The following is a 24,494-nucleotide window of genomic DNA, read 5'->3' as shown; positions in this document are numbered from 1 at the left end:
CAGCCTAGGGTCAGAATTTTTAGGCCCAAAGTACAGTTGGGTTAGGTGTCAGTTCAGAATTGATGCTAATTCACAGGCTAGCATTGATGCATAGAATGGGGGTATTTGACATTTTGAATGTTTATAGGTATGCAGTGGGATTCAGAAATCTGCAATGGGCCTGTCTATACTTTCCGTAAAAAGAAAGAGCACAAATTTATTAGACAGAAAGAAGGCACAACCTGTTATATTGATCTCATGATTGCTGGTACTAGTTTCTCATTATAATGTGTAAAAACCAAATGAAAAAGTACGGACAGACCCAATGCAGATTTCTGATTTTCACTATCAAACTATAAACATTCGAAATGTCAAAAACCTATACTCTATGCATCAATGCTCGTTCGTGAATTGGCATCATTCCCAACTGGCACCCACTCCAACTGTAATTTGGGCCTAAAAATTTTGACCCTGGGTTGAACCGTCATTCTCTCAACAAACAAAGGAGTATTGGCCTTTCAAGTAATCATTTGCAATTTTGAAATAGTATTAATTCCATGGTTTTTAAAACCGAACCGATCAAGGGTTTGGTTATCGGTTTGAACGGTCCGACTGTTCGACTTGAATGGTCAGCCCATTCAGACAAAAAAATAAAAAATTTTAAAAAATAAAAAACTGAAAAAGGTCAAAACTATTCGAACGGTTCGAACAGTTTGAACGGTTAACCGGCCGGTTCAATGGTTTGCCGACCAAAATCAACGATTTTGGGGAAAAAAACGGTTTTGGGGGAAAACAGAACTAGTCAAGTGATCGGTTCCCGGTTTTTCCAGTCCGACCGTCCGATCCAGTTTTGAAAACCATGATTGATTCTTCTCAAGGTTGGGTTTGCTTGTAGTGCATTTTTCATTTGCATTAGTGCAAAAAGGACTGCAAATTCTGACATATTTCTGTTTTAGCTTTTACCTTTTTTTATTTGTTTACAATGAAAGTGAAAATAAAACAAAACCATGATTGTACTCTTTTCATTTGTGCTCCCATACATTTTATATTAGTGCAAATGAAATTGCACTGCAATTTAAGAGTGTCAAAAAAATAAAAATAGAAACGATTAGATATACATGAAAACATAAAATGAGATCATGTCAAAATACAAAAAATCATTTGAATAGACAGGATAAAAAATAGGATTCTGTTTACAAGGCAATTTCATTTGTACTAGTTGGGAGTGCAAATAAAAAATTTGCAAAATTTGATTTGTTTTTGCCTAGGTTTTAGTTTTCTTTTTACTTCACATGCTCTGCAACTAAACAAAACAAAGCGAAACTTATAACAAAATTAAACCAAAAATGGCCTTTAAATCATTTGCGGTTTCACACTTTTGCACCAATGCAAGTGAAATTACACCGGAAACAAACAAGGAGAAAAATCAATGGAGAGAAGCTGAAATCCCTTAAGATGATCTATTCCGGTCATTAGAAGCATATTAACAGACTTTGGATTCTTCTGCTTGGCTTCGAATTCAATAATTTTGAAATAATAAATTTATTAAAAATAGTAAATTTTACTAAAAAAAAAAAAGACTAAAAAGTCCAAATCCTAATAGAATTTAAAAGTCATAAAAATAGTAAAGTTTCTAAAATGAGAATTGAGATACACTCATCACAGAGTGTCTGTCCCTCACAGCCACACCCTACTGTGTATTGGAAGCATCTTCCATGAATAATAATAATAATATATAATTATGGGAGATGTTCCCCTAGTTTAGGAGTGGAGCAAGTGGATGGGGTGGGGTGTGGGTGTGTGTAGGGGCGTATTGGCCCTATCCCTTGAACTGGTTCAGTGGGGTCAGTTTAGGCCTTCTCTACCCCTTGAATTGGTTAAACCTTAGATACATTTACTGTAGGGTGTAGGCCGATATATGTCGATACTTTGAATCTTACCTATTAGTAATTCTTTAAAAAAAAATCTCTATTTTTTTAGGTATAAATCTTTGTTAAAAATAAAACCAATATTTATTTTGTTTGTGCACGTCTATGTACTTTATTTTTGAACGTCCTCTTACTTTTTTTTCTTCTCTTCCCTACTTTTTCTGAAACTTTAAGTCCCTCCTTATCCATATCTACCGGCACACCTCAATTTGGGAACCAAACACAGGTGAAGAGTTGGACTTATTATAACTTTTTCATTACTATAAGCTTGGCCCCCAACAGAAAATTCCTAATGTGCTCGAGTTCATTAAACATGAGGCGAGACCCATCCAAGTCAAATCCTCCTAATTAAATAAAGTGGTTGCATTATACCAAGAAAAAAAATAAAAAGGTAAAGTGGTTATGTATTTTTTGGATAAATTACAGACAACCATTGATTGTTAATTCAGCAGATTTAGAGCTTTCAAAAGAACACTAGTGTCAACAAGCCACTTTTATTTTACTCTAGAACAAGGTTTTTAAAATTAAATCGGACAATGTACTGGTCAGGGGTCTAGTTATCGGGTCAAATGGTTTGACCATTTGAACCAAATGAACGGATCATTCTGACAAATAATAAAAAAATAAAAAACAGTCAAACTATTGAATGGTTCAAATGATTTGACTGCCTGAATCAGCGATTTGCTAATGAAATCAACGATTTTTAGTTAAATAACAGTTTTGAGGTAAAACGGAATTGATCACTTGGCTGATTCTCAGTTTTCTGGTCCAACTGTCCGGTCCGATCTGATTTTAAAAACCATGCTCTAATGCTCTAGAAACTAAAACATTAGAAGCAGATACATTTCCTTTGAAAACCCATTTCCATTTGTCCTTCCAAATGATCAAAAGAATGATAGAGGAAATGTTGCTAATTAGGTATTCAATTTGAGAATCACGTTTGCAGCACAATCTTCTCCAATTTCTAATTAATCCGACCAACAATCTTGTTAGGGATAAATAAATGAATAAAGTAATTCTAACCTTTTTGAGTCATAACCCCAGCTGCAAATAAATGATGAAAAGTTTCGGTTCTATGGCTCCCACTGCACCGACACATTGAGGACCATGTTTACACCTCTTTAAATGATGAGTTCCTCAGTCGAAAGAGCACTATATGAATCTGCACATGAACATTGAAATTTTAGTGGGAAAGTCTGTTTTCCAAACTAATCCATTTCAATCTATTAAGTGGTCCTTACTCAACTAACCACATAAACAGGCAAAGAGAGGGCCAACAAGAGATTTGGAGTACACGCCAGCAAGCTTAGTCCTTTGTAGAGATGAAGCACACAACAAGATACTTATTTTGAACATGGTACCGAACAAAGTGAACATCCACCTTAATATGCTTGGAATGGGAATGAAAAACGGGGTTAGAAGATAGGTAAGTGACCCCAATGTTATCACTCTTGGAACAAGGAACACAACCATAGGAGTTCAGATGCAGTAATTGCTATATTGCAATATTCCACTGAAATACTCAACCGAGATATTGCCGCTTGCTTTTTGGATGACCATGAGATAATGTTGATCTCATAAATACATAAAAATCTCCATGAGAATGAGAATGACAGTCATCAGTTCAACCAGCCCAATCCACATCACAGTAAGCAGAGAGTTATAGTAAAACCAACATCTATGGTGTACTTCAACTAGCAAAGGATGTTTTTGACATGCACCCAATGAGAAGTAGTGGGGCACTGCATTCGGATGCATCCAATGACATACCTTTGTGATCACAAAGGAAGGATCCAATCAAGTGAGCAAAATGTATTGGAGGGCTCCAATTGTATGTTGATACTCATTGGGATTAGGGAGAGTATCATCATTGTCATTAGAGAGATGGGCATTCGTAGGAAGAGGTGTGCATGCACCAGTTTGGAGCTTTCCATGTGAACTTTGAGGCCCCGTTTACTTTTCAATAAGTTATCTATATGGGTAAATGCATTTAACTGAGTAAGTGTTTCGTAGGAAAGACTTACCCGGATAAGTGCATTCATTCATGTTCTTTTATTTCCCATGTAAATAATGCAATGATCATTTTAGCCATAAAAATCCATTATTAAAAGAGGCAATTTTGTTTCATTCAAGTGTTGGCAATTTTCTACTCATGTGGGGAAATTATTTACCTAATTAGGAGATGGGTATCACTTATCCCTACTCCCCATATAAATCTGAAAAAGAACATATGTTTCTTGGTCAATAGAAACCAAAATCCCATTAACCAACTTTCCCCCCTCTCAAAATCCAAAAAAAAAAGAATGCCCCCTAAGAAATAAATCACAAATATATTTCTATTGAGAGAGGAACAAACTCAATGTGGTGGCAAGGACTTTAACAACAAGGAAAAAAATGGAGCAGTCTAAGATCCTTCACTGCAAAGGCAATGCCCAGGGTGGAGAGGAGCACACATCACCATCATGAGAACTAGTGACAATTATATCCTCAACGTACATCAATATAAATAGAGAGTGACCATCAACATGTTTGTAGAATAGTGAGGTATTTGACTGAGAAGAGAAGAGGATAAGCCACATGAGAGTAAGAAAGTCATAAGCTTGTGATACCAGGCTGTAGGATCTTGTTTGGACTTTTTTAATAAGCAAACAAAGTCAAGATGGGCAGCATCCTTGAAGCCCAGAGGCTGAGACATTAATAGTTTCAGAGGTCACTGTGAAAGAATGTATTCTGAACATATCCAATTGTCGCAAGGACCAACCTAAAGGAGACAACAAGACATAAGACAATGCGGATAGTGGTGGGCTGCAACCAGTCGGGATTCATAACGTTCAATGGTACCACCTACATGTCGCTTGAGCCTGAAGACCCATTTACAACCAACGGATTCAACCTTGGAAGGCTTGGAAACTAGATCCCAAGTATCATTGGCTTGCACAAAAGAGTGAGGTTCAATGGGCTCAACTGTCAATGGATGCTTGGTTGCAGAGTAGAGCTTCAATTTGTAAATGTCATTCTTAGGGGGCATTCTTTTTTCTGATTTTGTGAGGGGGGAAAGTTGATCAATGGGGTTTTGGTTTCCATAACAAAAAATCCCATGTTCTTTTTTCAGATTTATGTGGGGATCGGGTAAATAACTTTCCCATTTAGGGGGGAATTGCCAACACTTGAATGAGACAAAAATGTCCTTTTTAATAATAAATTTTTATGGTTAAAATGGTCATTGCCTTATTTATATGAGAAATAAAAGAACATAAATAGATGCATTTACTTGAATAAATATTTCACAGCAAAAACTTACCTGAACAAATAACTTACCAAAAAACAAATAGGGATGTTGATTCACGGTGAAAGATGAGGCCACATTAATAGATGCTGGAGCAGACAACGGAGTAATGGTAACATTAGTAGGAGGTGCAAGTGATGAAGGCCCAATAGAGGAGGCAGGGTAGATAGTAGGCCTAGTAGAAGTTGGCGCATGAGTACCATTTAGTACTGAGGGAAAACCAATAGTTGACGACCTTTGACTTTTGAGGAATAGAACTAAAGACAACCGTTGCAGGAGAAGAACATGGTGGGTGCCATGAAAGCATTAATATCCTCATTAAATACTACATCTCTCGATATTAAATACATCGTTTTTAAAAATGAACCGGTGACCGACCGGTTAGGGGTCCGGTTATTGGTTCAAACGGTCTGACCATTTGACTTGAATGGTTGATCCGTTTTAACAAAAAAATATAAGAAATTTAAAAAAATTAGAAAGCGGTCAAAACCGTTCAAATGGTTAACTGATCGGTTCAGCGATTTGTTGACTAAAATCAACGATTTTGGGGGAAAACAAAACCGGTCAGGTGACTAATTCCCAATTTTTTATGGTCTGGTCCGGTTTTGAAAACCATGATTAAATATGACCCATATGCATGTTGAGAATTTGAAACCTTTGTAATTAGCAGGATATCCCAAGAAAATGCAAGCAAAGATTGGTATTCTAATTATTTTTTGTTATGAAAACACTGGCAACCGAATGTATGCAGCACACGATAGTTGGGATGTTTGCCAGATAATCGTTCAAGGGGACTAATGAATCTAAGCACACTTGAAGGTAATTGATTAAATAAACAAACCACAGTATGGAAGGCGTCATATTGGTAAGACTTCGGGGCACCAAACGGAGCCATTAATGTGAGCCTAGTTTCAACTATATGAAAATATTGATGTTTTTCATCAGAAATTAATGCAATTTTGCTGTTGAGTATTTATGGGGCCAGGCATAAAAGACGATGGAGAATGCCAAAATCAGCAAGAAAACAAGTTTAAGTTTACTGAAATTCTAGACCACCATCTGTTTGTAATGTATCTTAAGCTTCAGCCATGGATTTAAAGGATAGAACCATGTAAATCTACTAAAGCCATCCACAAAAATTAAGTAGTATTGTTGGTATGCAGGGTCCTCATAAACAATTTCCATTAGTGGAGGAGAAACGATAATATCACTTACAAGAAATGCATGGTAGACAATGACATTTTCCTAGTTAATATGAAGCACAAAAGGCAAGTTTATTTAATGATATAACAGCAGTCACCACACCACTCACCAGGGAGAAATACAAACATTAGGAGATGAAATTCGAAATAGACATTCTTATCAGCTGAACATACAATAAATTTCTCATGATAGCGTGAACATGTAATATGTCACGTAAAAACATTAAACAAGTAGGGGAATGAACAAAGGATTTTCCGGTATAAAAAAGTATTCAAACCTGTACTGAATCAGACAATGATGTTATCAGGTCCCTTGTACTCAGAGTGCAACTTCATATTTTGAAGATTAGTGGTCAGATGGTTGGTAGCCCAGAGTCCGTGTACCAACAAGACAAGAATCATCATTCTTGGATGTATTAGTGGCAATCATTGCAGATGGAATTTTGGGTTTACAAGGAAAGCATACAGTCTATTATAGATCATCCGACATTGCCTTTTGCATTTTTGGTTTCTTGGTTCAGAAGTGGACTTCTTATCGTTGTTCTTGTTTGTTCAAGTAAATTAACACTTGTGGGTGTGGGCCTTTGTTATCCTTTGGCTGCAACATTGGCCAACATAGTGGACGAGCCCATAAGAAACTTTGAGTTAGTTGTTCATATGAATTTCATGGATTTAGTAAATAGTGCCTGAGCCTCAACAATCGTGTACTCTGCTGCTCCAACGGAGATGGTGGAGATAAGAGACTCTTACTCCGGCTCAAGGCAAGCACTCAACACGTTTTCCATTGTAAATTTGTAATGGTTTCAGGAGGAAATGGTTAGGCCTAAGGATTAAAGTATCGGTATCGAGTATCGTATTAGACCACTCGGATATAGATACGGATATATTTTGAAAACGCATGGATATGGACAAAAAATGCATATAAATTCCATAAATATATCAATAACATTATATTTAAGATTAAAATAAACATAATTAATGTATAAATATATAAAAAATGTATATTCTAAAGATATATGTGAAGAAATATATTACAATTAATACAGTGGGATGCATAGAAATCATAAAATTTTATTAATAATGTATCAATCAAGAATCCTAAAACATATTATATATGTTTTTTTTTACAATTCAATACATGCATAAAGATATTATTATGTTTTTTTCTACTGAATTTCAAGACACAAAACATATGCAACTATTGTACATGAATTTTAATATTAGCCAAAAGTCAACTAAGAATTAATTCTCAAATGTTTAGTTAACAATATTTTTATTTTTGTAAACAATAAACATGTTATTATAAAATTTGTAATTAAAATATCAATTAAAAATTTATAAAAATATATAATATTAACTTAAAATATATTAATTTTTCTAAGATACACATCATATGTAAATTCATAATTTTTAACTACTAAAATAAGTATTCCATTATTAACATTTTTCCACAAATTTTTAGATAAAATATCATTTTTTAATATAAATGTAGAATAATGGATTTAACAAATTCAATTTATATTATATTATTGAGTATTTTATAAATAACATTTTTATTTTTTGTAAATAATATATATATACTTTTATTTAATTCAAATCAAAATAATAATTAATAATTTATTCAATTATTAATATCTTTATTTGTATAAATTTCTCGAAATTAAAAACCACTTTTTGATATAAATATGGATTTAAGAAATTATTTATTCTAGTAGTTTACAAAATATTAGCTTTGAATATTATTTTTTTATTGAGTTGGACACAAATGTATGTTATTTGTACGCATTACATGTGGACACTATAATTGATAAAATAATGTTATATTTCATTTGTTGTCATAGCTCGAAATGTGGTCTAGTGGATTAAGTGCACGAATAAGGCTTTAGCGCTAGGTGATCATCCTCCATTGTCGATATTGATACGATACTCCCTGTAAAGGATGTATCGTATTGATATTTAAATCCTTGGTTAGATCATGTTATATATATATATATATATATATATCCCGATTGCAAAGTGGAGAAGCAAGATGGTCGAAAAACTTACAAAAGGAATTCAAAAGTGAAGAGTTGATAAGGGTTTCATCGAAAGAAAATAGAATAAATTGTTCTAACCAAATAAATTTTTAGTCATTAAACTCACAACTTGGTAGCATTGATCCCCTCATAATACCTAATTGCTTATGGTTGCCTTGGCCTCACGTCAAGACGACCATCCCAAAATTTTATTCTCTCTCTCTCTCTCTCTCTCTCTCGCTTGTACACCCTCGTCGGTCCGACCATCGGAGTGCTAGTTTCATAAGGAAGAGAAAGCTTTACTTGTTTCTCCTCTCTTTAGTATTGTTTTGTCAGGTTGCACTTGCATGGGCCATGGGCAACTCCCTATGTTAGTTCTAATTCTTATAGATACTAGCAATTAAGCACGTGCGTTGCACGTATGAATTTTTTTTTCAAATTAATTACTTGAATTTTAGATATATCATACTTAAGATATAAATTGAAAATTAATAAAAGTAACAATATGACTAAAAATAAACTTAAATACTTGTACTAAATGTGTACTTAAGATATTATTATTATTATTATTATTATTATGATGATGATGATGATGTCATCATCATAATTATTACTATAGAAATAATTTTTATTTAATATAATGATTATATTATTATTATTATTATTATTATTATTATTATTATTATTATTATGATGATGACATCATCGTAATTATTACTATAGAAATAATTTTTATTTAATATAATGATTATATAACATTAGAAATGCTTCGAAATGTCTTTTACAAAACTTTATTCTTTTTTATTTTTTGTGTTCGACCTTTTTTTAAAATATTTATTATTCAATTATGACTTAATGAATTTCTTCTTTGAAAAGTCAGATCATTGACCCATCATTTAGATAAGAAAATAGCTTTGCTTTCGGATCAGATTTAAATTATATATTCCATCTACATTATATAAATAATTTTTACTTATCACACTTAATTTTTGTTTGACATAATTAATATATAATTTTTTATATATTCTTTTTATTACTTATACTTTTTTATTACTTTTTAAATATTTATTATTTAATTATCATATCATCGACTAATCCATTTGACCTAAACCACTAACCCACGACCTAAAAAAAAGTTTGATTTCTAGGTTGACATTAAATTTTGTATTACATTTCCATTATTGATAAAATTATATCTTATGTATAATATTTATTTTTGTTCGATATAATGAATGTATAATATTATAGATGTACCCAATATTTTATTTTTTATAAATATATAACATTATATCTTATGTATAACATTTTTTTTTGTGATTCTTTGTATTTTCTATTTTTAAAATTTTATTATTTGACTATGACATCATTTCATTTCTAGGTTGATTTTAATTTTGACATTCATTTTCATCATTTATAAAAATACTTCTTACATTTCATACTTATTTTTGTTCAGTTTCATGAATATACAATATTAGTGATGCGCTCAATTCTTTTTTTTTGTATTATATATTATATATTTTTTATTTTTTATTATATAATTATGGTATTATTTATTAACGCATTTGACCCCAAATGGTTGAATTGCTTACCCACCACCGAGAGTGAAGAAAATGGTTTTGTTTTCAAATTATTTTTCAAAATATTTATTTTTATATTATTAAAATTAATATTGTGGATTTAATTAGTATGATTTAATAATGAGAAAAGTATATCTTAAATACAAGATTTAATAAGAAAATATACCTTAGATATGAGATTTAATGAGAGATAATAGAAAAATAGTTTTACTTCCAATTGGTTTTAAATGTTACATTCCATTTCCATCATTAATAAAAAAAAAAAACATTTCTTATTTATCATCAATGTTTTCAACTTGTTGACTTGGCTGATTGAACCACTTGAATCGTCACTTGGCATTGATCCTAGGTTTGGTTATATTGAAACTCCCCCTTTTAGTTAAAACTCAGGTGGTTCAACCATTGCCCCATTCGACTCAATTACCAGGTTACAGGTTGCACACTTAATTATGTGCAAATTCTAGAAGCCATAACTAGGGGTGAGCAAAAAATCCGAAAAACCGATCCGACCAAAAAAAACAACTGAAACTGAACCAAAAGTTTAGTTAACCAAACTTGTCGGTTCGATTTTGACTCAATATTTTAAAAAGCTAAAGGTTCAGGTTCGATTTCGGTTAACCAAAATACAAAACCGACAGTTAACTTAACCAACCGTTATACTTATATTTATATATGTTTTGTGTATATTTATATATATTTTGTATTTTCTATACATTATAAATTAATAAATATGCATTATATATAAATATGTATTTCTATAGAAAATATTGTAAATAATAAAACCAAAAAACCGATGAACCGAACTGACGGCTAACCAAACCAATCAACCGGTTAACCAATCAACTTTGGTTCGGTTTCAAAAATTAGCCCCCAACTCAATTAATCGAACCGAGCACCCCTAGCCATAACTTTGCACTCTGATGTCTGAGTGGGGTTGTCTTTTTTTTTTTTTTTGAGTAACTTTTCAAGATTTATACGTCTCAAGGGCCTTAGTTGCCGTGCCTTGCTATTTTTGCAAAAAAAAAAAAACTTTTTAGGCCCCAAATTGAAATTTTAATATTTTTATAAATAAAAAATTAAAATCTGAATTAAAAAACATAAATAAATATAACATAATAGATATATAATACATATATTATATGTAATATATGTAAAACATAATTATAAAATATATGTAAAGCATAACTATAATATATGTAAAACATAATTATACTATTTATTGATAAAATATATATTTTTTACATACACACATATAGTGTTGACATAGAGTGATTTGATTCATTTGACCTTGATAGTCTAACCGGTGACCTGTGACCCGAAGGCAAAAATGGATTGGCTTCTGGGTTGCTTTTTAAAATATTGTTTATCATACTGATTATTGTTTAATATGTTAAATATATGATGTTAAAAACGTTCTTATTTTTATATTTTTATATTTTATTGCATTTTATGTATTTTTTAATTTTATTATTTAATCATGGAAACATGGATTGGCCCATTTGACCCAAATGGTTTAATTTCTTTCCACCACCTAAATGAAAACACTATTTTTTTCATGCATATATTAAAAATATAAGTTTTTATGTTATTGAAATTATTAATTTATTATGTATGGGTTTAATTATAGAATTTAATGGTGAGAAAAAAAAACAAAAAAACCTTAAATATATGATTCAATGAAGCTGAATGCAAATTAATACCTTAAATGTTGGATTTAAGAGAAATAATTGCATGCATTGAATATCTTAAAATTACATCTTTTCAACTCATTTAATATTAATAACCAACTACCCTATTTGCCCTCATTTTTTATCAATAAATTTAAATATAGAGGGGTAAGTTTTGTCTCAAGAAATTCCAAAAATATTATTGAGGCTATTCATACTTTTTATAGTAAAGATAGATATAATATATGTTTGGCATCGATGGGGTAGATACAACATCATTTTTTCATAAAATAGTATTGCTGATGTGAGTTGGAAGCACCGTTTTCTAAGAAAACAGTGCCTTTTTTTTGTTTGGAAATGTTGCTGCCAGGTAGGGTGTCTCATAGAACAGTACCAAAGTTTTTCGTTTGGTACAATGCTCCAAGAAACGTTTTCAGCACTGATACCTATTATCCAGTGCCACGTTATGCCCCTATCTCTGCCACCTCATGTCTCTATTGGCAGCAGCAAGCTGCAGCTCCAAGTCACACCAAATTTGGCATTGCTCCAAGTCACGCCTTTTGAGATTTCTAAGGCGTGACTTGAAGTACCATTTTTTATGGAAAAATAGTTCCAAACAAAATGTATCCTGAACACCATTTTTTTGTGACGTGGCCCTGATGTACCGCCATTTTTCGAAGCAACGGCATCGATACCAAATAGACGCGTAACGACTAGGAGGGAGAGACACGTTTACGTCAATTATTGGTACCTACTCTCGAATAGGTTGAAGTTGAACCAACCCCATTCCCCAGGGTCACCAATTTTCTTCCAATTCTGATAAACGATAATCCGTTTTCGGTCCAAACTCCAAATTCGATATATTGGGCAAGGATGAATTGAATGAATAGTTTGACTCTTCAGTCTTCCATCATCCTGTGCCTGAAGACTCGCTAGGTGATATGTGTTTTCTATAGATTACTCGTCCATGGAGGATTATTCTCTCCCTCAAGATTCTCTTTTTCTTGGATTCGACAGTTCTACTCAGTAAGTTGGTTTTGATTTCTTACCTTGCGTTTTTGCTTTCCCGATTTTCTCCTATTCTATATTTCTCTGTTCCGATCTTTAATTCGAAAGAATAACTTCACAGTCAGAACCCTATAATTGATTTCTCTTGGAATTTGATAATTTAGGTCTCTCAAGGCGACGGTTCTAGACTCCAACCTCAACATTGTGGCTTCTGAGATAGTGCATTTTGATTCTGAATTGCCTCATTACAAGACTAAGGATGGAGTCTACCGAGACCCATCTGAGAACGGCAGAATTGTCTCCCCCACATTGATGTGGGTGGAAGCTCTGGACCTCCTGCTTGGGAAATTCGCCAAGTCCAAGTTGGACTTCGGAAGGATTGCTGCCGTTTCTGGCAGCGGACAGCAACACGGTAGTGTGTACTGGAAGAATGGCAGTTCTGCCATACTGGGTTCTCTAGATGCCAGGAAACCATTAGTGGATCAGTTTGGAAACGCATTTTCCGTTAAGGAATCACCCATTTGGATGGATAGCAGCACCACCGACCAGTGTAAGGAGATAGAGAAAGCTGTTGGAGGTGCACTGGAGTTGTCCCGGCTTACAGGGTCCCGTGCACATGAGAGGTACACAGGCCCACAAATCCGGAAGATATTCGAGAAGCAGCCAGATGTTTATCGTGAGACTGAGAGGATCTCCCTTGTTAGTTCCTTCATGGCATCTCTTCTTATTGGAGCTTACGCTAGTATCGATGAGACTGATGGAGCGGGGATGAATTTAATGGATATCAAACATCGTGTCTGGTCTAAAATTTCTTTGGAGGTCCGTTTCTTATAATATGATCGAGTGCTCTAACATATCTCTATTGATATATATCAATTGTGGCCTTACCCTCATAATGCTTGTTATAGGCTACTGCACCAGGATTAGAAGAAAAGCTGGGACAATTAGCACCTGCCCATGCTATTGCTGGTTTCATTGCCCCTTATTTTGTGGAGAGGTCAGTTGTCCACTTTTTGTTTCATGGAAACATTGAAATGTCCAAGATCTCTTCTAGGAACTGCTAACGCTAAGCCTTCTGATTTCTTCTGGTTTGAAATCCCGACTCTGGTCAATTTACATATATTAACTGAATTCTGAATATTTTTATATATTTTCATGCACTAAAAATATAGAAGTAATAAAATACTCAATATACAAAGAAAAAAGATACCAATAAGACATCTATAAAGATGCAATTTTTGGATTGTTCAACACTAATTACTAATAATTTAACAATGGATATGGCTTTAAATAGAAGTATAGATCTGATTGACAAAACAGGATTCATGTAGCCGACTCCATATAGTTGGGATAAGGCATGGATGATGATGATGATCTAATGATCCTCCATTGTCACTGCCAATGACTAATGTTAGAATGCAACTAACTACTGTAGGCATGGATGATGATGATGATCTAATGATCCTCCATTGTCACTGCCAATGACTAATGTTAGAATGCAACTAACTACTGTCAAGGATTTAGGGGAATTTGCCAGTAGGTAAAAACAAAAACAACCCAATATCAGCAAAGTCAATATTTGTGGTGCAACTTGATTGTTATGTTGAACTCTGTAAAGACTATAGTCAATTTCACTTGAGTCGCTCTGCGGTGAATGAAATTGTGTTCTTTTTCGTAGATATACAACATCATTATACCCATAGTGAACAACTTCTATCTATATTTGAACTATCACTGAACTGAAGGAAAACCATTTCTGGTTCACACCAACTTGAAGCTTGATGTATATATCTTTTTGCTTAGCCTAATATAAAATTGATGGCATAATCATAAACTGTGCACAACTGTGCATTTTGTGCCTCATCATTTTATGTCAATATGTGAAATTGACACTCAAGTCATGATATAGGTGTATCTATAAGCTCTGCTATCAATGATACCTTGAGGAACTATTTTTTGAAGCTTACAATATGTCCTTATAATCCTCTTTAGTGTACTGGCAAAATATGCTTTTTGCTCCCTTTTTTACACTCTTTTGTTGGTGATCCCCTTTTTTACACTTTAAAGCTTACAATTACAGCTTCTTTGAGCTGCTTCAGGTTCCACTTCAACAAGAACTGTTTGATAATTCAGTGGTCTGGAGACAATCCAAACAGCTTGGCAGGTGATCAATTTTCTCTATCACAGTTCACAAATTGACAGAGTCAACATCAGCTTTCTCTCTTATTAAAATTTTCTAGTATCTAAATATTATCTATTTCTAATTATTAATTACTTCATAATATTTCCCTAAAAATAGTGTCATGTTACTACTGGTTTAGAGCACAGTTGTAATTTGTTTTTGATGGGTTGCTTATTTCATTTAGGTAGTAAAATCATTTTCTATGCCTTTTCTCAGAAGAATTGTTAGAAGTAGTTAACAGGGGCAGTATTGTCTTTTTCATGTTATTCTTTTTCTCTTATATCTGCTGTAACTTTCCTAAGGGTATTGTAGTCATCTCAGCCTTAGTAAAATGCTAATACAACCTGGGTCAACAGTAAGGAGAAGTGAACAGATTTCTCCTTTCTAGTCTTCCCTCTTTTCTTCTCCTTTTCTTCTCTTTCCCTTCCCTTTCTCTTGCTATCTTCTTCTCTTTCTTTCTTCTATCCTTTTCTTACTTTATTAAACTTGGAACAGTAAACAATAAAACATCTTGACGGATAGAATTGAAGCTTCCCCTAGCACATAGTGGGTTTAAAATGTGGTTTAGAAACCCTGTTTATGATTGTCTGATAACTTAAACAATAAACACTACTCTGGAAGCTGGATACATTCATATGTAGGAGTACTTCAGTTTCATTTTTACATGCATTGGTGCTAGGGCCTACTTATAGTTTAAGGGGGTCTTCACCAATATGCATGATTTTTTTTTTTTAAAGAAAGACAACTGCTATTTCAGAAAATGAAAAAGAACAACATACAACAATATCAACTCTCAACTTTGGTTCTCTGTTTCTGGGTAGATTTAACACCATTATTGAATGATCATTTTCTCCTATGCATTATGTTTCAGTTTCTCACTCTGTATAGCACATGGTGAACTTTGCAGGTTTGACCCTTAACTCTCCAGGGGATTTAGCAATTAGTCTTGGCACCAGTGACACAGTAAGCTAAATTACAATATCTTATATTATTTGGTCATGTATTAATGTTGAAATTCTTCAAATCGAGTACCCAAATTTGTAACCTTATTGATTATATTCATTCTCTCTGCTTGGAGAATATACATCATAGTAAGAACTCTCCCATTGATTTAATGTCAGTACAGGAGATCACACTACGAATGGTGAATCCACAATGTGTAAAATTGATGTTGAGAAGTCATGTCATTCTATATAACATGGAAGGATGGAATATAGGATTTCCTCTATGGAGATACCCTTAAACTTAATAAAGCTGGTTCTTTGATGGATTTTGCTTAATATCTTTGCATGCTGTTCATTCAGGTTTTTGGGATTACCAATGAACCCCAACCTTGTTTAGAGGGACATATTTTCCCTAACCCTGTTGATACAGCAGGTTACATGGTAATGTTGTGCTACAAGAATGGATCTCTAACTCGTGAAGGTATGACCTCCAAATAAGATCTTGAGAAAACATTAATTACCTCTCCATGTTGAGAGTGCCTAATGCTACTATGACTGTTGTGCCAGATGTACGGAACCGGTGTGCAGAGCAATCTTGGGAGGTTTTCAATGAATTCCTGGAGAAAACACCTCCCCTAAATGGTTTCTCTTTCTTCCTTTGTTATGTTTATGTGAGCATTATTTATATATGTTATATTAAATTTCTTATTCCATTCTGGAACAGATGGAAAGCTGGGATTCTACTATAAGGAGCATGAAATTCTTCCTCCTCTTCCAGGTGGCTAATTGGCCTTTTCCTTTTTTTTCTACAGATTTTCTTGATCAAATTGTATGTGTGCATGTCTGTGTAGTATATATAAATATAGGGTAAATTTATGATGCCAGAAAGGTATGATAGCCGAAGGGCTTTGACCAATCAAAAGCTCCCGTGAATTTTGATGAATACCACCTGATTGGTTAGCACTTTTGTGATTCTGGTTAATTGGTTACAAGTTTTTCTGACATCATATCTTTTTAGTACCATAGTTGAATCTATAAATATATGTTTGCATAGATATATCACATTTTCATATACACAATTGCATAGTTGAATCTATAAATATATGTTTGCATACATATATCACATTTTCATATACACAATTGCATGCGTGATGTATGTGTGCATACATGCATCAACAAAGATCCTAACATGTCAAAATATTTCTTCTTTATCATTATGGAGAATATGTTGGTCAGAATATCATAGGTCCGATCTCTGTGAACTACCTATGATTCATCTGCTTAACACCAACCATATAGTAGTTTTATATTGGTAAGCAAATTTGGTGAAGTTTGACTAAACCAACAGTTGGAACCATCAAAGCAATCACATTTCTTTAGATGATGATGAAAATCTCGTGTTGCTTTTGTAGCATGGCTAGTGCAATATGGAGGCCATATGTGCACGTGTCCTGAACAAAGTAGCAATTTTATTTATTAATTCACTCATACTTTCTAACATGATTTATGTATGCATTCAGCTGGTTTCCATCGTTATGTTCTTAGAAACTTCACCAGTGACTCGTTAAATGGGTTGGAAGAGAATGAAGTGGAGGAATTTGATGCTCCTTCAGAGGTTGGTGACCTTGGATTATTCATAGCCTCTAATGTTGTCAGTGAAGGAGCCTCATGTAGTTTTCTTGTTGTTATAAGGCAAATAGGATTATATGCTAATTCATTGATATCCACTTTCAGGTACGAGCTATAATTGAAGGCCAGTTTCTCTCAATGCGAGCTCATGCAGAAAGATTTGGGATGCCATCTCCTCCAAAACGAATAATTGCAACTGGTGGGGCATCATCAAACCAGAGCATTCTCAAATCAATTTCTTCCATCTTTGGTAGTGACGTGTATACAGTCCAAAGGCCAGGTAAGCAACTGTTGTTTGATCATTATTTTTCTTTTCCTATTTGCTTCATATACTTCATTTTGCTTCAAACATTACATTAGAACCAGAAATTTATAAATGGGGGTTTTGACCAATCAAAACCCCCTGTGTGAATTTTGATGAATACCATCTGATTGGCTACTACTTTTATCATACTAGTCATGGTTGTAAGTTTTTTCGGATATCATGCCTTTCTGGTATCTTTTTTTTTCATCAAAAAGAGGGGAAAGACCCTGTACAGCATGGTACAGTCAATCAGAAAACAGCAAAAGTATTATAGATACAAAAATCTATATAGTATTGGATGTAGCTGATTTTTCCAAAGAAACAACGTTCAACAATGGATATGGTATTAAACAGAAAATGGGGTAAAGGGTCCCTGGCTCTGATGGTTGACTGGGCAGTGGAGAAAAGGTGATTCACCGTCTCCATCTCAAGACTCAAGGTTGCAGAAAACACAAGTGGGTGAAGGCACAGTTATGCCCCTTTTGGTGAGATTTTCTTTTTTAAGGGATTTTAAGGGCTGCAGTCCAAGTATGGGAAGTCTGGGGGCGTGGAGAACCCGATGATGAATCATGGATTTTACTGTGAAACTTCCAGAGCCATTCCACTTCCAAATGTTCTGCTTCCGAAAGCAAATCAGTCAAATCAGTGTTTGGCCTTTTACCAAAAAAATCACTGATTGGCTGTCTCTGCATAGTGAATGCCAGTGGGCCCACACATGCATCCCTATAGAAACCGGATTTTGTCCTCACATGACCGTCCTCACAATCCCTGCAGCCGTGCATTGGGAATCTCTCTCCACGAAGAAAACAACATACTAGTATCGAGATGTTCCCATTGCATGGCTGCAAAAAGTTGTGATAACAGTGTGAGGATGGTACTGTGAAGACCAAATCCAAACTCATGTTACTCATCCTTATCACCATTAACTTCCTCCTTCTCAGAAACACATATTTCATTTATCCTTTTGGACTTGCCATCCATGGCCAAGGCAAGAAAAACTAACTTGACTTCCTAGATGAACAAGGTTTTTGCATTATTGTTTGCTCTGATAAGTATCCTTTGTCTGAATGAGAGAAATTAAGACCGTAAGGTTAAATACCATTTCTACCTACCTGTTTTTTGTCTGTAGTTAGGTCTGATCCGAAAACTAGCTAATTATCCCATACCTAGTACAGGAGAACTATAAGTGCATATTTTGTTTGGGACACACTATCTGTGTGGTAACTTACGTAGCATTTAGACTGTTTTGTTTGTCATTGAAGATACTGAAACAGTTCTTTTGTACTTATAATGGTCTACCAACTACCAAGTACAACTATTTGACGTGGTTTATCACCTTCAGCCTAAGACCTTAACTTGTTGATGCTCTTAGCCCCAATGTACACACACCCATATTCACGAAGAGATGGTAGAATCTTGTAAAGAATGATTTTGCAATTATTACAAGTCTCCTGATGGCTATCTATTTTATGTTCCATCCACCTCTTGCAGAGGCTTCTTACTCTTTATTCCATGTTTGACAGACTCTGCTTCCCTGGGTGCTGCCTTGAGGGCAGCACACGGATGGCTTTGCAACAACAAACGCTCTTTCGTGCCTGTCTCATGCATGTATGAGGACAGATTAGAGAAAACATCCCTTGGCTGCAAGCTTTCAATGAAAACTGGAGACCCTGAACTTCACTCCAAATACACCTTGTTGATGAAAAAGAGAATGAATATTGAGGAGAAACTTGTTCAAAAGTTGGGGCGCTGGTAAAATTACGTAGTAAAGACTAAGACCACACAACAGTGTAATTGAGCAATAATTTAAAGAAAATATATAGAAGGGCTTTTTCTGTGATAGATTGTAGTTGTCAGATGAGTTTTATGTTAAGATCCTGTTAATAGGAACAAAATGAAGAATACTTGTAAGATGGAGACGTCATTTCTGAATTGATGCACACTTGCCAGTGTGCCATATTTATTGCCTGGATTTGAGCGTACTGTATTCAGAAACACAAGCCGATACTACAACACACTGGTTCAAGGAGAAGCATACCGTCTTAAGCTACTATGACTTTGATCACAACCCAGTTAAAGTCTGCAATCCAGAAAACTGATATAGGGATGCAAACGGACAGGGTATTTTCAAATCCGATCCGATACTGTTTATCTAAGATCGGATCTGATAGAACTCGATGTGGATTTGAATCTTATTGAATCTTCGGATATGATTTGATCCGATTTGTTTTCTTTAAAAACAAATAAGTTATTAAAAGAAAAAATAAAATATACTAATTTAAATAAAGGAAAAACAAAAAATACAAATATTTTTTAATTATTATCATCATATATATGTTTTTATAAAAAATAAATAATATAATAAATTTATAAAAATATAATATAAATAATATATTTATAAATAAATAGCGTATATATATATATAATACATTGGATCAGATATTCCCAAATTGAATAAAAATGATCCAAATCCAATTCATTCCAATATCCAATTAAGAATAATTTAAATTCAACCAAATAAGATTGGATATGATCTAATCTATTTGCACCCCTAAACTGATAATACGGGTAAGTGCCTTAATATCCGGTTAAAGCTCATAACGAGGACAGCTCCCATCAAATCACAAGGATAGCTTCGTGAAGTTAGAACAAGCTTGTACTTCCTAGTTATATTCTACTTTCTTATTTCTGAAATATTTTCAATCTTTTCCAACGAATTGTTGAAATGATTTCAGAGCGCCCATGGTTTAGCAACGAGTATGGTACCAGAGTAGGATTCATGTAGACGATCCACATAACATTGGAAAATTGTCAGTTGCATTTGAAAGATTATGAAACCCTTCTGTCGAGAAACATTAATTTGTAGAAAGGCATAACGCTTGTAGGATCCTGGCTGCATTGTTCATTTGCTCAAGATTTGTTTTGGACAACAACTAAATACTACGGTACAGGTTCTTTAGTCCTTACGTTCCCCGAGGCTGTTTGAGGCGAAGCTTCCTCACTATGACACGTTACTCATGTTAATAGTTAAATAATATTTAACTTTTTGGTTTTTAAAGATGCTAACGACATGGAAAAGATATGGTATGGAAAGAGTTTTGATCAATCAAAACCCACTATGAATTTTGATAAATAACACAAGTATATGATTCTGATTGATCAGATGTTTTTTGAATATCCTATCATTTCCATATCATAATATTCAAATTTCAAAATACAGGACATGTTTGAACTCTGGAAAAACCCTTCCCGCCTGTAATGTCCAGCTTCTCTCCCTCCACAGCCCCCACCCCATTTCCATCATCTTAGAGAAACACCATTCCTCTTTCCGTGCCACCAGAGTTCACATTGACGCCCTACAGAACGTGCCCCTCATGCATTGGGAATATTTCCTCTAGTTGTCATTGGAAAACGTTTGGGATGTTTATCCAATTAATGCACACTAGACTTCTTTGCATGGGGTAATTTTTTTCATGATTAGTTGTCTATCCCAACAAGCTAAATAGATGTTCTCTTGAGAAAGTGGTTTTAATAAAATCTATGAGGCGGTGTGGCCAGAAGGATGAATTGCCAACTCTTACAGATGAGAGGTGTGTGGAAAAGTGATACACGAGAGAGGCAAGAGGTAAGAGAAGCAAGCTATGCCTACGACCATTGTCGTGTTGGCGAGTGCAGCGGGCGTATAAGAAACCTCTACTAATAGTTAAAGAGTATAGAATGGCATCGGAGAAGTAAAACAAAAGATTACATATAAAGAATTAACACAATCTAAGCTGCTTCAGTAAAACATATAGCGCATCCGAGAAAACGTAAACACATCGTCCACCTAAACAACTTGGAACAAACTAAAACTGAAGAACCAACCACACTCGTTCACACTCAGTACTCGTCGCCCTCGTCACCATCTTCTCCCTCGGCAGATTCAGCGCCAACCTCCTCATAATCCTTCTCCAAAGCTGCAAGATCCTCACGAGCTTCAGAGAACTCTCCCTCTTCCATGCCCTCACCAACATACCAGTGAACAAAGGCACGCTTAGCATACATCAGATCGAACTTGTGGTCAATTCGGGAGAAGACCTCCGCAACACTGGTGGAGTTGGAGATCATGCAGACAGCCCTCTGAACCTTGGCCAAGTCACCCCCTGGAACAACAGTTGGTGGCTGATAGTTGATACCACATTTGAACCCAGTGGGACACCAGTCCACAAACTGGATGGTTCTCTTGGTCTTGATGGTAGCAACAGCAGCATTCACATCTTTGGGCACAACATCACCTCGGTACATCAGACAGCATGCCATGTACTTGCCGTGGCGAGGGTCACACTTGGCCATCATAGATGATGGCTCAAAGGCGCTGTTGGTGATTTCAGCCACCGATAGCTGCTCATGGTAGGCCTTCTCGGCTGAGATTACTGGTGCATACGATGAAAGCATGAAATGAATCCTGGGGTAGGGAACCAGGTTGGTCTGGAACTCAGTCACATCAACATTCAAGGCACCATCAAACCTCAGGGAGGCAGTCAAGGATGAAATAACCTGAACCAAACATGCAGAAATAAGTTAATGATGCTATTATTCCAACATTATTTTCATAGCAAGTTCTGATGTTTACGACAAGAAAACGTCTATTACCTGAGAGACCAGGCGGTTGAGGTTGGTGTAAGTGGGACGCTCAATATCAAGAGAACGCCTGCAGATGTCGTAAATGGCTTCGTTGTCAAGAAGCACAGCAACATCAGTATGCTCGAGAAGGGAATGGGTAGATAGGACACTGTTGTAGGGCTCAACAACTGAAGTGGAAACCTGAGGGGATGGATAAACAGTGAAACCAAGCTTTGATTTCTTTCCATAGTCAACAGAAAGACGCTCCAGGAGAAGTGAACCAAGACCAGAGCCGGTGCCTCCACCAACAGCATTGAAAACAAGGAAGCCTTGGAGACCAGTGCAATTGTCAGCCAGCTTACGGATGCGGTCCAGGCAAAGATCAACAATCTCCTTACCAACTGTAAAAGAAGATTTCGATGTTACAATCCATATTTTATTAACAGAAGAGACACAAAGGAAATAATGAAAAAGGAGATGTGCTCACTGGTATAGTGACCACGGGCGAAATTGTTGGCAGCGTCCTCCTTGCCGCTGATAAGTTGTTCTGGGTGGAAGAGCTGGCGGTATTGCCCAGTTCTCACTTCATCAATGACGGTGGGCTCAAGATCTACAAATACAGCGCGAGGAACATGTTTCCCAGCACCAGTTTCACTGAAAAAGGTGTTGAATGCGTCATCTCCCCCACCAACTGTCTTGTCACTTGGCATTTGGCCATCAGGCTGTAATAGGAGATAATTACTATTACGAAAAGCCAACGAAGAAAGATGAAAATGCACAAAATTAAAAGCAGCAAGGCAATATTCAAATTGTTGGGTTTTTCTCCAAAACATAGAATTCACCAAACACACCTCCGTGCGCGAGATGTCTGCTTAGAAAATCATCAGGCACAGAAGATGCAACAACGGAAATTGTAAAATACGACGAAATAGACCAAAGGATTTCGCAAAGAATAACAGAAGCAGAATTCATAAAAAAAAAAATAACAGAAGCAGACGGAAAACTTTTACTGTTGCAGTGAAGCACACTGCGTTGATACCTACAATTTTGAACAATATGTCTGTAAAGATTTCAAATAATGGGGGATAATTAGGCAGGAGCAGGGTATGTTTCAGCACATCGAAAACTAAATTGTAGAGCAGTAGAAAACTAACTAGATCTGCAGAACTACACAATATAGTTAACTAACGTAGAATATCAAAATGCAAATTAAGGACAGATTTCTCCTGGATCTACGATACAAATGAACGAAATGCCCCAGATCTGGAGAGTAAAATGAAGGGAAAGCTGATAATTCAGGTTAAACACAAAGACGGAATAAAAGAAAATGCCAAAACGGAACAAAAAAAATCATATTACATAGAGATCTAACGCTTCTAGACGTATATACCATATATCAAGCAAGATAAATGAAGATAAAGCAAAACTACAACTCTATATGGGCCTTTAGCAAAACAGATCTAGCATTTATTCTAAAGAAAATGCATTAGGCGAGGCAAAACCCTAAATCTGGAGAAATGTCGAACCCTTAACTAGGAAAAAAGAATTTTCATTTGAAAACGGTGGCTGATCAAAAAAAAAAAAAACTAAGCTACCGAAAAAAAGAATTGAAAGAACTGGACGAAAACACAGAACTAGAACAAATAAAAGAGAAGTAAGTTACAGATCTGGATATAGTACCTGGATGCCATGCTCGAGACAGTAAAGTTCCCAGCATGCATTGCCGACCTGGATACCGGCCTGACCAATGTGAATTGAGATGCACTCTCTCATTTTCGCGGGAGGAGAGAATCGAACGAAAAGATGTGAGAGAAGATAGAGTAGAGAGAAGGATAAAACTAGCACAAACCAGATAGGCGTTTATCAAGACGCCCTTTTGGTGCGAGGTTCTGAACATTTCGCTTCGCTTACATATAGGGAAGAGAGGAGAGAGACGAGGGAAAGAAACCGTGGTTAGCTAACTGTGGTTACAGACGGGTGGCAGGGAGGATCTTGGTTGATACCATTACCGCCCGATTTCAATTGTGGTCTTATAACGGGTCTGATTCTTCCATAAATTTGCTGGGACTGCCGTGTATTAAAAGAGTAAAAAGACTCTCTCGCACTTTTGCACTTTGCGGCATTACTGTCATTTAGGTTATTTTAAAATTTGAAATTCACGTTTTGTCGCT

General features: G+C 35.1%; 2 protein-coding genes across 2 annotated transcripts; one reads left to right on the top strand and one right to left on the bottom strand.

Annotated features, from left to right (window-relative positions):
- Positions 1-12,417: 12,417 nt before the first annotated feature.
- Positions 12,418-19,689, top strand: LOC148849981 (xylulose kinase 2-like). Its single transcript, XM_088946163.1, has 11 exons — positions 12,418-12,680; positions 12,827-13,481; positions 13,571-13,659; positions 14,762-14,826; positions 15,752-15,807; positions 16,149-16,269; positions 16,356-16,430; positions 16,513-16,566; positions 17,309-17,403; positions 17,523-17,697; positions 19,245-19,689. The coding sequence occupies exons 1-11, from the start codon at positions 12,622-12,624 to the stop codon at positions 19,475-19,477; spliced, it is 1,677 nt and encodes a 558-aa protein (XP_088802289.1). The 5' UTR covers positions 12,418-12,621; the 3' UTR covers positions 19,478-19,689.
- A 1,713-nt stretch (positions 19,690-21,402) lies between these two features.
- On the bottom strand, positions 21,403-24,206 carry LOC148849980 (tubulin alpha-3 chain). Its single transcript, XM_088946162.1, has 4 exons — positions 24,004-24,206; positions 22,811-23,045; positions 22,354-22,724; positions 21,403-22,257 (listed from the first exon to the last, which is right to left on the bottom strand). The coding sequence occupies exons 1-4, from the start codon at positions 24,094-24,096 to the stop codon at positions 21,601-21,603; spliced, it is 1,356 nt and encodes a 451-aa protein (XP_088802288.1). The 5' UTR covers positions 24,097-24,206; the 3' UTR covers positions 21,403-21,600.
- Positions 24,207-24,494: the final 288 nt, after the last annotated feature.

Source organism: Nelumbo lutea, chromosome 5 (assembly GCF_056320005.1).
Source record: "Nelumbo lutea isolate HS-2025 chromosome 5, American lotus-T2T, whole genome shotgun sequence".
In the NCBI taxonomy this organism is placed as follows: Eukaryota; Viridiplantae; Streptophyta; class Magnoliopsida; order Proteales; family Nelumbonaceae; genus Nelumbo; species Nelumbo lutea.
The sequence above is the reverse complement of the archived record's forward strand: the minus strand, read 5'-3'. Positions and strand labels throughout refer to the sequence as shown.

What these genes read in the sequence shown, in the direction of transcription:
- LOC148849981 (XM_088946163.1), top strand. Translation starts at nt 12,622, where the DNA reads ATGGAGGATTATTCTCTCCCTCAAGATTCTCTTTTTCTTGGATTCGAC. An exon ending in AATTCTTCCTCCTCTTCCAG is followed by an intron (nt 16,567 to 17,308) that starts GTGGCTAATTGG and finishes GTATGCATTCAG; the next exon opens with CTGGTTTCCATCGTTATGTT. An exon ending in GTATACAGTCCAAAGGCCAG is followed by an intron (nt 17,698 to 19,244) that starts GTAAGCAACTGT and finishes CATGTTTGACAG; the next exon opens with ACTCTGCTTCCCTGGGTGCT.
- LOC148849980 (XM_088946162.1), bottom strand. Translation starts at nt 24,096, where the DNA reads ATGAGAGAGTGCATCTCAATTCACATTGGTCAGGCCGGTATCCAGGTC. An exon ending in GTCTCGAGCATGGCATCCAG is followed by an intron (nt 23,046 to 24,003) that starts GTACTATATCCA and finishes CTCCTATTACAG; the next exon opens with CCTGATGGCCAAATGCCAAG. An exon ending in CGCCCGTGGTCACTATACCA is followed by an intron (nt 22,725 to 22,810) that starts GTGAGCACATCT and finishes CTTCTTTTACAG; the next exon opens with TTGGTAAGGAGATTGTTGAT.